Raw genomic sequence first — 14,719 nt, forward strand, 5'->3', positions numbered from 1 at the left:
AATAAAGGATGTGATAATATCATCAAAAGGGATAGAAACAAAGTAAAAATCACTTTTATCAGATTATTATGCCCAAGGAGCTGTTCCAAGCATGCTGATGTGTTATATCACAGTTCCGATTAAAGATAACATAATTTAGTCTTAGAGGACTTCAGTTACTTGTCCAAGCTTTAAAGGCCAATGATGGCAGAGCCTGGAATTCAAATCTAAACTGCATGACTCCACGGTCCCCCTCTTACCCATTAGGCCATACTGTGTGCTTCTGCCCCTCTCTCCTGCCCAGCTTGCCTCTCCCTACTCCCTTTTTAGTTAACTTTTTATTTATAATTATATGTTAAAAAAAAAAAAAAGAAAAACTCTAAAAGAAAACGTGTTGAAGTTCATTGGATAGAATCAAACTCTAAAACACTTTTTCCTGCTCAGAGAATTTCATACACCACATAGTGTGATGGCAAGATCATGGGAGTTGGAATCAGATCCACGTTTTGTCATTTATCAGATGTGTGACCTTGGACAAATATTTTCACTTTTCAAGGCTTTCATTTTATAATCTATGTAATAATGAAAATAATACTTGCTCTTCTCATCTCAGTGTGTTTGATGATTTGAGTATATGTAACAATGGAATTTAAAATACACTATAAAAATGTGAGGGATTTTTGCTACAGAAGGACCCAGATAATGCTTGCTTTGACATTTGCTTTTTCCAGCTGCAAGCAGCAGAAAATGAGAAAGTGAGGTGGGAACTAGAAAAAACCCAACTCCAGCAGAATATAGAAGAGAATAAAGAAAGAATGTTGAAGTTGGAGAGCTACTGGATTGAGGCTCAAACGTTATGCCACACGGTGAACGAGCACCTCAAAGAGACTCAAAGCCAGTATCAGGCCTTGGAAAAGAAGTACAATAAGGCAAAGAAACTGATCAAGGATTTTCAACAAAAGTAAGCAGCTTCTACTGACTAAAGAATAGTTGTGTGCATCTAAAGAAGGTTTATATCCAGTAATTTCATAATATCTAGTAGAAAACAAAAGGTGACCTCAGAGTCATGCCCCTAAGGAGCATAGTTAATGCATAAATAGACATTAAGTTTTAGAAATCTCTTGCATCATTTTTCATATGCGATTATATTTTTTCTTCTATAACTTTTTGGCAACCTCCTGTTTTGTTGTTGTTGTTGTTAATCATTAATAGTAACTGTTAAACCATTTGAACCTCTATCCTTTTGAAACATCTGTGATTTAGAAGCAAGAAGCCCAGCTGAAGTCATGCAGAATGACTATTGGATAAAGTACGTACAAAGCAGCAACTGGGGCCTTGATGAGGCTCCTTCTATGTCTAAGAATCAGTTAACTTCAGAATTTTCCCACTACAGATAGTGTAAATATTGACTAGCAAGACCTCCTGCCCTGCCAGTTTCCTTCTTTTAGCTGTTGAGAGAATCACAAGGGCCTTGGTTCACTGCAGTAAGAGACCATCACCACACTCTGCTTTTAAATTTCAACCTCTATTTCTGAGCTAATGCTGCTTTGCTTCCATCTGTTGAATCTTGGTGTAATTTCAGGGAGACTGACCAGGGAGATTTTTACGGATTTTTTTCAACAGTTACTTCTGGCTAGCTAGAATAATAGAAAGTAGCACCAGTATCTCTTCTGGTCTTCTATGTCAAGCCTTAAAAGCTAAGCATATATGTAAGAGTCACCATAACTGTTATTTCCTATCATGGAAATAATGTTTTTAATGTTTAAAAGATATTGCTATAAAAAGTGTATTGAAAAGGGGGGAATTGTTCTTATGACCATGAATTCAGTACATCACTATTTTAACTCTTTTTGCCAAAAATATACCTAACTCTATTTCATGTAATAATTTTATAATAAATTCTACCAAATTTGCATATTGCATTCCAGACTCTCAAAATGGAGGTATTTCTCCTTCTCCCCATATTATCCTCAGGTATGTAGTGACAGCTTCCCCTCAGTGTTTCTGACCCAACAACCCCTCTACTGTCATTTATAGGAAGCAATCTTATTATAATTATCTTTTTAAAACTCTTACCATCCAGTTCCATCAGTTTACTAGGTAAATGACTTTATAAATGTGGAATTATATCTACTCGACATGTAATTATCTCCACTAAATTATCCAATGTGGGTCATTAGTTCAGTAACTTCTATCTAAATATGAACGGATGCTCTAGAGTCAGGAGCTACAGATGAAAATCTTAGTAAGCAGAATCAAAGCATTTTTCTTTACTTTGTAATCCATTAAAACATTTTATTTACTTTCGTTACTAGATACCTTTTCTCTGTGATTGAGTTTTGTTTATTTAAACAACTGTCTAGTTATTTATTTCACCGTGCAGTTCATTGCTTCTGATAAGAATTTTTACGTTTCCTCATTTATTGAGTGTTTGATGCAATGAGATCTATTATTTTCTTCTTAAGAGAACTTGATTTCATCAAAAGACAGGAAGCAGAAAGAAAGAAAATAGAAGATTTGGAAAAAGCTCATCTTGTGGAAGTTCAAGGCCTGCAAGTACGGGTGAGTTACATGCTCAAAGCCACTGAGTAATAGGGTAGCCAGACAAAACTATAATTTGAAAAGATACATGCACCCCCATGTTCATAGCAGCACTATTTACAATAGCCAAGACATGGAAACAACCTAAATGTCCATTGACAGATGAATGGATAAAGAAGATGTGGTACATGTATACAATGGACTATTACTCAGCCATTAAAAAGAATGAAATAATAGAGATTATCACACTAAGTGAAGTAAGTCAGAAAGAGAAAGACAAATACCATATGATATCACTTACATGTGGAACCTAAAATACAACACAAATGAACATATCTATGAAACAAAAACAGACTTACAGACATAGAGAACAGACTTATGGTTGCCAAAGAGGCAGGAGGGTTGAGGAGGGAAGGACTGGGGGTTTGGGGTTAGCAGAAGCAAACTATTACATATAGGTTGGATGAACAGCAAGGTCTTACCATATAGCACAGGGAACTATGTTCAATATCCTGTGATAAACCATAATGGAAAAGAATTTGAAAAGAATATATATATGTATAACTGAGTCACTTTGCTATACAGCAGAAATTAAACACAACATTGTAAATCAACTATATTTTAATAAAATTTTAAAAAAAAGAATAATAGGGTAGTTTTGCCTAGTGCTTGGAGAGAAGTGCTGATTTAGGGTTTCATGAATGGATATTTTTTTTCTCTCTTAGATTAGAGATTTGGAAGCTGAGGTGTTCAGGCTACTGAAGCAAAATGGGACTCAAGTTAACAATAACAACAACATCTTTGAGAGAAGAACATCTCTTAGTGAGGTCTCTAAAGGAGATACCTTGGAGAACTTGGATGTCAAGCAGACATCTTGTCAAGATGGCCTAAGTCAAGGTTTGTTTAACCTCACCATAAAAAATGTTTTTAATGACTGTAAAATTTGGCCTTACATTCTTATTTTTTTAACTCAGAGATTTAAAAGTTGAAAAAGCCTTCCTGCTGTGGGAAAGAAGAAAGGGCTTATCAAAATAGGAACTTATCATTTTTCTCTCGTCTTATCAAAAATAAATCTTTGATGTAAAGAAATAACAAAATTCCAACTCGGACAAGTCAGGTATTATTTTTAAACCACCATAAAATTTGATAAGCTTAATAAACTGCCTTAAATTGATAGCTCGTCCCATATAGGGTGAGTTACACTACTTAAGTATTAATGAGTAAGGCTTAAAATGAGTGATTTTTAAGTCCTTAGAAGGAAGATCTTTTTCATAACATCAGAAGGCTGACTTCTAGCACTTGGAATTCACTGAGTTAAGTTCTGTGTAGTTTTCTGCTTTTACCGCGATGTCCTGTGTATACGTCTCATTCTTTCCTGTCAGAGACCAAATCAGACCAGAACACGGGAAGCATTTTGTATTGTGAATGGCTGTCTTCTTTCATACACCAACCATAAATAAATCACTTATTTGCTTCCCTCACACACGCCCGTGCATAGACTGTGTGTATAAGAATGTGTATGAATGTTTTAATACGTATAGTGTATTTATAAATTAGAGAATGTATAAGAATTTATAACGATAAATGCACAGGCGGACATAAAACTTTTTATTTCATCTTTTAAAATAGGTACCTAGTAGACCTTAGAAAAAGTGAAAATAAAAGAATGTCATGTGGCAGCATTGTCGTGAAGGGACTGACAACTCACAGGCAGTGGTTTGACACGCAGTAAAACTGTGATCACTAATGAGCTGTTTAATTCTTTGATGCTCTTTCGCACATATTAAAATGTCTCCAGTGAGATTTTCCTGATAAACAAGTGTTTATATCATATCATTAACTTTCAGAACTGAACTCTTAGCCGTTGAAAGTGAAAAGTAGTGGAAATTTTCATTTAAAATTAAAGTGGTATTTAGAGATTTGCATCTGTTCACTAAGTTTATATCCTTTTGCTGTGTTTTCCCTTACTAAGACATAATCTGTAAATAATGCCTCCCAGGCAGTTAAAGAAGAGTATTTAGCACCAACATTACCACTAACTGAAGAGGTGTGTGACTTTAGGAAGGTCATTCAACTTCTCTGGCTTGGTTTTTTACTATGTATAATATCAAAATGGCAGCACTTCTTTCCTCTCCACCCTAAAGGGTGTTTGAGGTGAAAAAAAGAAATTTTATTAGAGCTTTTATGGAGTTACAATTTTTATATCTGGAACTCGATAAGATTGTTTTCTTTAAAAAGTCAGAAATCAAATCAATGTGGTTTTTTCACCTTTTTGAATATTTTAATTCTTCAAATTCATCATAGTTTATAATAAATATATATTCCTGCTATGCCATACACAAAGTATGATCAGTAACCAGTAGCTTTCCAGAGTCTAATTTATTTCTGTTCATTTCTTTTAGTTCAGAAATCTGTATCTCGTCAAACATATAATTAATGGTATTTATTAAATTATATGACTATAGAAGATCAACAAACTATACTATAAACATGCTGATTTGGATCAAAACCTTACATTTCTTCTGAACCCTTTTTCTTCTATTCTACACCCTCCATTTTGCCACATAATTATCAGTTTCCCTAGCAACACTGTCGGTTCACGGTGAGATGCAGAGACTACTAATTCTTCCTGAAACCAATCCATGCCTGTGCAATAGAGGTAGAATCAGTCATCTCAGACATTAGTAGCATACATATCAAGTGGTACTCTTCCAGTTTTGCTGCCGAGGACAGTCAGTGATAAATCTCCTTGAATTTCAATTGCTTGATCACATAAACTAAAATGGCTTGGTCAGTAGCTAGATAGGAATGCCCTGGAAAGCACTTTTCTAAATTGATCCTTTGCTTCTGTTGCTAGGGAACACTGAAGTCCTAGAGGTTAGAAAAGGAAGTAAAGCAGTGGACCAAACACAGGCCATTTGGTATTTAATGATTACCCTCCCCCACAACACACACCTTTTTGCAACAGGATGGGTACAGCGGTTGAAGTCAGTTCTGGTAGTCTGCGCCCTTGAGGTGCAGTGCTTTACCTCCCCACCTCCTGTGGACTGTCCAGTTCTGATTTGTTTTCCAAGCACTGGAGTGTTTTATTGATAGGATGAGTGGTTTAGCATCTTTTTGGGTCTGAGGCAGCTCAGTGAAGCAAAAAAAAAGATTATCAATTATAGGTCAGTGAAAAGCTATGTTAGAATGAAATGTGAAAGAAAAGGAAGGAGAGAGTGAAGGAGGCAGAAAGGTAAGAGGAGGAAAGGAAGAGCATGTAAGCAGCTGCTTCTTCACAAGAACCATGTTCTTCTAGGAACGAGAGTCCCAACTGGGGATGGATTAATTATGTGACTCTCGATATTAAATTATTGTACATTTTTAGAGTGATAAAACTGTTTTTCAAACCATGCAGAAATTTGCCACAGTTAAATTTATATCCAGACATCATATGTATGGTTCTTTCTATAAACTAAGCCTACTCAAGTATCTCATTAAAATGTTGACAGATTGGGAATTCCTTGGAGGTCCAGTGGTTAGGACTCTACGCTCTCACTGCTGAGGGCCCCGGGTTCAATCCCTGGTCGGGAAACTAAGATCCCACAAGCCACGCTGCATGCACGCCAAAAAAAAAAAAAAAAAATGTTGGCAGATTATATATACAAATATATTATTTAACACATTCTGATACTTTTTTCTTAAAATCCATAAAGCAAATATAACAATTTTTTTTCACCAAGAGATGAAACAAACTCTAAATCCCTTCTAGTTTACACCAGTATGCTGGTCAGATATTAGTTTACATGTGTTCCAGGATGTGAAAAATGACAGTTTTGTCCCACTGCCGTGTTTCATATTTATAATTTCTTAGTGTCTGAGTAATGCTGGTCTGTATAAGAGTTCTCTACCTCGTATCCAAAGGCCCCGAGGTGACTAGGAATGTCTGTGGCCACTTAGATATTCAAGTCAGGATTAGAAACAGAGTAGAAAACAGGCATGTTAGAGAGATCTTGGTAGGAAAAAGGGTTGTAGTCGTAGTTTGATTAACTTCTCTAAAAAACTGATTTAAATACCATGCTCTTCCTGAGGCAGGTGAAGGGTTTGGTATGGAACAAATAGATGATATAAACACTTTAAGAGATGAGAGGGAGTTTGAAGAAGAGAAAAAAGTGAATAAAATTAGAATAATTTTTTTCCTGATTCATAGACCTTAAGTTAAAAGTGGGACCTTATGTTAAAAGTGTGTCATAAGGTATTCTTGGAGTAAAAGTAGTCTTTGGATGCCAGAAGAAGAGCTTATACTTAATTCCGTAAGCATTGTGACCCATTAACAGTTTTGTTTTTTCTCAGAAATTAAAAACTCTTTTAATGGAAAAAGATAATATTTTCAAAGTCAGCAATAGTGATAACAAACAATACTTTAACACAGTATTGTAAATCAACCATACTTCACTTAAAAAAATTATTCCTGGGAACTGATGTAGTGTTTCTACGGGCCAGGCAGTGTTTTAAGTTACAGCAATTCACTTAATCCTCACAACAACCCTAAGAAGTAGTATTGCTGTCATCCCATTTTACAGATCAGGAAACTGCAGATGGAGAAATTAAACCATCTGTCCAAGGTCACTCAATGAGCAAGAGGCAGAACCAGGAGCTGGACTCACCCAGCTCCACAGCCCATTTTCTTAACTACTCAGCTGAACCCTACTGGTTTTCTGGAGTCTGCTGCTTCTCCTAGACAACTGATAGGAACTCTTTGCCCCCGGAAAAGGCTGAAATCATAAGAAGTCAGGAAATCCAAAGCAATACCATTGATAGTTTTGAGGCATAACAGGAACTGGGTCACTGCTAGGTTTGTAAGTGTAATTCAAGGATCCCTTTGAAGTTTGGGCATTACTACCAAATGCTTCTTTTATTTCACACCCATCTACTCAGCCAGTGGGGCACTGATTAGATAACACTGCAAGTTATCTTCTCCAAAGTATGAACATGGAAGATTATATATAAAGCATTTTATCCTTAGTTCCTTTTGTTACTTACTATTTCTTAACTCTAATGAGAACTGTGCAAGAAGAAAAAGACTTAAACTGCAAGATAGAGGATTATAGGAAAGTCTAGACTTTCATAATAAATTGTGGCTGGAATTAGTCAATCCTGATATCATTTTTTTTTTTTTAAGATTTGTTTATTATTTATTTATTTATTTATTTTTGGCTGCATCGGGTCTTAGTTACGGCATGCAGGATCTTTCATTGTGGCTCGCGGGCTTCTCTCTAGTTGCAGTGTGCGGGTTTTCTTTTCTCTAGTTGTGGTGCGCAGGCTCCAGGGTGCTTGGGTTCTGTAGTTTGCGGCATGCAGGCTCTCTAGTTGAGACACGCAAGCTCAGTAGCTGTGGTGCACGGGCTTAGTTGCCCCACAGCATGTGGGATCTTAGTTCCCTGACCAGGGATTGAACCCGCGTCCCCTGCATTAGAAGGTGGATTCTTTACCACAGGACTACCAGGAAAGTCCCAATCCCGATATCTTTAAAAATAAAAATATTTCGTAGCTACTTTTTAGGTAATTTAAGAATATCCTAGAGAAGGGAGCATAATGATAATGAAAATAATATCTTATTGCTGTTTCTCCTTTCCCTTACTCTTTTTCCACAAAATGGTTCAGCTGTTGCAATAAGACCCCAGGTTTCTTTTTTTTCTTTTTTTTTTTAATTTTTGTTTATTTATTTATTTTGGCTGCATTGGGTCTTCGTTGCTGCACACGGGCTTTCTCTAGTTGCGGTGAGCGGGGGCTACTCTTCGTTGTGGTGCGCGGGCTTCTCATTGCGGTGGCTTCTCTTATTGCGGAGCACGGGCTCTAGGCGCAAGGTCTTCAGTAGTTGTGGCACACGACTCAGTAGTTGTGGCTCGCGGGCTCTAGAGCGTAGGCTTGGTAGTTGTGGCACATGGGCCTAGTTGCTCCGCAGCATGTGGGATCTTCCCGGACCAGGGCTCGAACCTGTGTCCCCTGCATTGGCAGGCAGATTCTTAACCACTGCACCACCAGGGAAGTCCCAGGCCCCAGATTTCTTAAAAGTAGATCTCTAAGATAGTAGTCCACATTTGAATCCTGAACCCAGTAAGCGTGGTCCCACACCTGGGATTTGTGGACGTATCAGTAGAACTCTGAGCCTGCTTAGATATTCAGGCCAGCCAATTCTTTGGTCAGTAGGCCCTATCGTATGGTATTTGCTTATTGTGACTCAGTTGTTAGCTTGTTGGTTTGCACTGAATCTGATTTTTCTGAATTGAATCGTTTTTTTGTAATTTACTCATATTTAAATAAAGTCTTTATCAGGAAGAGCAAGGGGAAGTAAACAACTGCCATTAAGGGTATCTGCCTTTTTCACCACCTGTGTGTTTTTAAATTCTTATATTTCATTCATTCATGCACTGTCTAGAAATAACTTGGAGCAACACCTTTATATGACAGGATAGAGTGAATTGAAACTGGCAAGATAAAGGAGAACAATGAGGATGAGGACAGAGTAGAACCAGATATGATGCTACAAGTGTATATACCATATTTATATTATTTCTGAAGCTAAGTCTTTAATTTGGCTGTAAACTTTCTAGTCATCAGAAGGAGATGGAAACCCTGGTCCATTACATTCTTCACAGTGTTCATAAGATTAAAACAAACCATCTACTCAAGAGAAGTATAACTATTGGTACAAATAATGCATGATTTGGAGCAGTGATATTAATATTGATAACATCCTCACAGTAGATCCACTGATGATTGTATTGGGGCATTTTCACACAGTGAACCTCAGTGTGGACTAATGGCATCACATAAATATACAATGTAGTGTTCAGTAAAAGCAATTTAAACTACTGAGAGGAGAGGATGTATAAGAAATGATGGTACTTAGCTCTCTGTTGACCTAGGTTGGTGCTCAGATACTCTGTCATGTATGTCAGGTCAAATTTGTTAACCATGTTCAAAACTTCTAGAATGTGTTACTGAGGGAGATGCGTCAAAAAATAACACTATAATTGTAGATTTATCTGTTTCTTCTTTTGGTTATGTAGGTTTTTGCTTTATGTGTTTGAGGTGATGTTAATGGATACATACAATTTAGAATTGTTATATCTTCTGGTAGATTGACCGCTGATCATTAGGAAATGTCCCTCTTTATTTCTAGTAATTCACCTTGTTATCGATTTTGTTTGAGATTTGAAGAGCTGTATCAGCTTTCTTTTAGTAAGTGTTTGTGTGGTATCTTTTTCCATTCTTTTACTGCAAATTTTCCATGTCTTTTATAAGCAACGGTTAGTTGTTTATTTCTATTACAGTCTCAATCTTGCTTTTAAAAAATTTTCTCAATCTTTAAGATGTATTTAGAAAGTTGCTATTTAATTTATTTACTGATATATTGAGTTTAAATCTAACATCTTACTATTTGTTTCTAATTAACAAAAATCTTTCTTTGTTCTTTTTATCTGCTTTCTTGCCTTCTTTTGGATTAATCAAGTGGGGATTTCTTTTCTTATTTATTTTTTCCTATATTAACTTTATTCTTTGTGTGGATACCTACAGATAAAATTTAGAATATTTGCTGGAGAGGATGGATTGACTATTCATTAAGATGTCCCCATTCAACTGTTGTGGGGGGTTTGTTTGTTTGTAAACAAGTTTATTAGCATGATTAAAAACATATTTTGAATAATGACAAAGAATTTCTAAACATGAAAGAATATCAGTGGCTATACCTTATAACCAATATTTGAAATTGAATGGGCAAGCTTTATTGCCAGTCTTCCTTTTATTTAAAAAAATCCATTTATTGGTGCTATGTGAAGTCACAACTTGTTTTCTTTGGGAATGAGTCCTTACTGCAGCTAAGCATAAAAAAAAATCTTCCATAATTGGAGCATGACCTGCATTACTGAGTAAAGAGTTGGTAAAAATCCTCAAAGCGTTGGGGATTTGTTTTTTCTTAAAAACAAAAAAACAAGAAAACATTCTTTTTATATAAGTGTTGTAGTTCTTTGTGAGCTTTTAATAAATACAAATTGTCAATAAGTTAGAGGTTATACTCCCTGGCAAATGCCTTGAGTATGGTTTTCTGTGTAGCTAATGTAGTATAGATCTGTATATTTAACAGTTAGGTTGGATATGGGGTTAATACAGGTTTCTGAGGTTTAAACTAACATGATTGTGTTCTGGAATAGAGTCCCTCCTCTACTCTCAGATGAGCAGAGTGAACGCCCACTGGCTGACCAGAATTCTCTTTATTTAAAAAAAAAAACTACTTGTTTACAAAGGTAAATGTTGAATCCAGAAATGTATTTTAAAGTCTACATATATATTATCATGACCAACTGTGTCTATGTAAGAAACACAAAGTTGGTTCAACATTTTAAAACTCATATAATTCACACATTAACTAGAGGAAAAATGTATATAATCATTTTATTAGATGAAGACAAACACTAAATAAAGTTGAACAGTTATTCATGGTAAAAAGTTTATTAAGCTAGAAATACATAGGAACTTTCTTAACTTATTATGTGAGGCTAACAAAAGTCTCTATCAATCATCATATTTAGTGGTCAAATGTTAAAATCAAGAATTTCCTTTAAAATTAAGAATATTTTTAATGTTTCACCACTAAATGTTTTTTTTTTAATAAATTTATTTATTTATTCTTGGCTGCATTGGGTCTTTGTTGCTGCACGCGGGCTTTCTCTAGTTGCGGTGAGCAGGGGCTACTGTTTGTTGTGGTGCCTGGGCTTCTCATTGTGGTGGCTCCTCTTGTTGTGGAGCACGGGCTCTAGGTGCACAGGCTTCAGTAGTTGTGGCACACGGGCTCAGTAGTTGTGGCTTGCGGGCTCTAGAGTGCAGGCTCAGTATTTGTGGCTCACGGGCCTAGTTGTTCCGCGGCATGTGGGATGTTCCCGTACCAGGGCTCGAACCTGTGTCCCCTGCATTGGCAGGCGGATTCTTAACCACTGCACCACCAGGGAAGCCCCAAAAAACGTAATTTTTTAAAAGCTACCATTTATGATAGCAACAAAAAATATAAGGTAGCTAGTATGAATTTAACAAAAGAAGCTCAAGACCCATGAAAAGACATTCAAGAAGACACGTATAAATCAAAAGAGATAGGAAGCCTCAATATTGTAAAAATGACATTATGCCAAATTAATCTATGTATTCCATACAGTTTCCATCAGAATTTGAACAGGGTTTTTTTTTTTTTGGAACATGACAAGTTGTTTCTAAAATGTAGGTGGAAGAACAACTTGGCCCAGAATAGTCAAGATACTCCTGAAGAAAACCAAGGTGAGGGAACTTGTTCTTTCAGATGCTGAGATTCATTGTAAAGCAGTAGTATTAAGACAGTGTGGTGTAATCTCAGCAATTGACAAGTAGACCAGTGCAACAGAATAGAGTCCAGAAACAGACTGATCCATTCATGTTAGTTTGAGAATGATACAAAACTGACACTGCAGATTAGTGGGGCAAGGATGGACTAACAAATGGCTGGGAAAATTGACGATTCAAATGGAAAAAAATGAAATTGGATCTGACCTCATACCATTCATGAAATAGATTTCAAATGGATTGTAGTCTCAAATATGAAAGGCAACATTTATAACTTTTAGGAGAAAATGTAGGAGAATGCTTATGTGATTTCTTATTTAACACAAAAAAATCCAAATCATAAGAAAAGTTTGATAAATTTGACCACAGTAATATTAAGAAAATCTGATCATGAAAAGATACTATAAAAACATAGAAAGAGAAGCTAAAAATTGAGAGAAGATATTTACAGCCCATGTAACTAAGAAAAAAGATTGTTATTATTATCCAGAATATACTTAAAACTTACCCCAATCATAAGAAAATACAACTAACATAATAGAAAAGTGGACAAAACAATAAGCAGTCTGTTCACAAAAGAGGAAACCCAAAGATTGGTGAACATAAATAAACATTCAACCTCATTAATAAAAATAAAATGATTGGCAAAGATAAAGTTTCACAGTAATATGTGATAGCCAGTATGCAGTGGAAAAAAAGAAAACTCATACAACTATTTTGTTAAAACAATTTGATATTATCTAGTAAAATGGAAGATGTACAAATTCTATGGCCCAATAAGTTCACTTCTGTATATATATATGCTCTCCAGAAATTCTTGCTGTGTACCAGGAGACGTGTTCAAAAATGCACAGCAACATCATTCATAATAGCTACAGTAAAAAGTTAATTAATTCTAGTCAAACCTTTCAACATAATGTTGAGCAAACAAAAAAAATGATTTGAAGAATATTATGTACAGTTGATTACCATGTATATAAAGTTTAAAAGCAAGCAAAATTAATCAGTATTTTCTTTAGAGATACTTTTGTGGAATAACTAGGAGAAAAAAACAGGGGTTACAACTAGGAACGGGACACAGAGAGGGCTTCAAAAGTACTAATTTTGTTTCTTAGGCTTGATAGTAGGTACATGGGTGTCTTTTTTTTCCCCCTTCTATTTCTATATGACTTACATATATGGTATACTTTTTTGCATAAATAAAATATTTTAAAATAAAAAAAATTAAGTAGCATAATTAAAAGATGAGAATGAGAAAAACCACAAAAGATTTTTAGGCTTAAAATATTCGTTTAAGATTTGTAAGAAAAAAAAAAAAGCCAGCACCAGCCAGACATTTACATCGATAAGGAAGTTCCTGAGGTCTTTGGACTCCTCCAAGAAATTATTTTCTGCTGAGGCTGTAACTATGTGTTGTCTTTGTGTTTCCCTGAGACCTCAATGTTAGTGGCTCTTTTCTGCTACCTGTGGATATGAGGCCAGGCCAGACTCCTACCACCGCATCTGATTTATTTCCTGATAGAGTCTGAGAGTACATTAAACATTCACTTTTAGCACTGGAACACAGAATTTTAAAAGAAGGTTAAAGACATGATTAAAGTCAGAATTCATGAAATGGAAAGTTATTAAAAGGAAAGTGAATGCTTACACTACATCATCAGGAGTGTCTTATACAAGAGCATGAGATACAGAGCAGTGAAGTAATTATTCCATGCTGTCATGTTGTTTAGTTCTAAATTGGGGCAGGGGAGAATTCTTGACTAGATTCAAACTTTCTTTATCATGCCTATAGATATAATTTTTTGGTAAACTTTCACAATTTTTATTTTCAGTAATTTTTTAAAAATTTTATTTATTTATTTTTGGCTGCATTGGGTTTTCATTGTTGCAGCGAGCGGGGGCTACTCTTTGTTGCAGTGCGCGGGCTTCTCACTGCGGTGGCTTCTCTTGTTGCAGAGCACAGGCTCTAGGTGTGTGGGCTTTAGCAGTTGCAGCACGTGGACTCAGTAGCGGTGCGCGGGCTCTAGAGCGAAGGCTCAGTAGTTGTGGTGCACGGACTTAGTTGCTCGGCGGCATGTGGGATCTTCCCGGACCAGGGCTCAAACCCGTGTCCCCTGCATTGGCAGGCAGATTCTTAACCACTGCACCACCAGGGAAGTCCCTTCAGTAACTCTTGATCCCCAATAAGTAATTTTGACCATGAAATATTATTGAATTGCACTAATTAAAGGTTGAACATTCCCAGTAAATCACTGTGGAAAATTTTAATGAACAAGCCAAATGAATGAGAAATCAATACTTATTGATTGTTTTCTGGCATATCATTAAAGCCAAAATCTGTTCTCTTACTCAAAAAGCAAAGCACCTAAACTGCCTGTCTAGTTTTGTGCAAGTTTTGCATCTGTCTATGTGTAAGCCATTAAGACTTTTGTTGACAAATCAATGAGGCATTCAAAAGGAGGTATTTAGTTGCAAAACGGCAACTCTCCTTGGTTCATATTTCTCACTGCATCTTCATAAGTTCACAGAAGTCACCAGACCCTTCAGTCATACTGAGAATATGTATTGGTGCTAGAAGAGATCCAAGGTTGTTTTGATGGAAAGCAAGTTATTTTTTCAGAAGCTAAGTAATTTTCTGTTCATTTTAGGAAAAGTGAGCTACTTCATATTTTATTTTGGCTTTTGAATAAAATTAAATAAAAATAAAATTTTATTCAAAAGCCAATTGAACTGTAAAGGTAGATTATGGGGCTTCCCTGGTGGCGCAGTGGTTGAGAATCTGCCTGCCAATGCAGGGGACACGGGTTCGAGCCCTGGTCTGGGAAGATCCCACATGCCGCAGAGCAAC

The 14,719-nt window shown here is 36.0% G+C and overlaps 1 protein-coding gene across 12 annotated transcripts in view; it reads left to right on the plus strand.

Moving 5' to 3' along the window:
- Nucleotides 1-14,719, plus strand: part of PPP1R9A (protein phosphatase 1 regulatory subunit 9A) — a 292,981-nt gene that overhangs the window by 233,546 nt on the left and 44,716 nt on the right. For all 12 annotated transcript variants that reach the window (XM_059933861.1, XM_059933860.1, XM_059933865.1 and 9 more), the window contains 3 exons: nt 711-940; nt 2,445-2,541; nt 3,246-3,417. In XM_059933861.1, the coding sequence (XP_059789844.1) occupies nt 711-940; nt 2,445-2,541; nt 3,246-3,417 (499 nt within the window). The remainder of the gene's footprint in view (nt 1-710; nt 941-2,444; nt 2,542-3,245; nt 3,418-14,719) is intronic.

Source organism: Balaenoptera ricei, chromosome 9, assembly GCF_028023285.1.
Source record: "Balaenoptera ricei isolate mBalRic1 chromosome 9, mBalRic1.hap2, whole genome shotgun sequence".
NCBI lineage: Eukaryota > Metazoa > Chordata > Mammalia > Artiodactyla > Balaenopteridae > Balaenoptera > Balaenoptera ricei.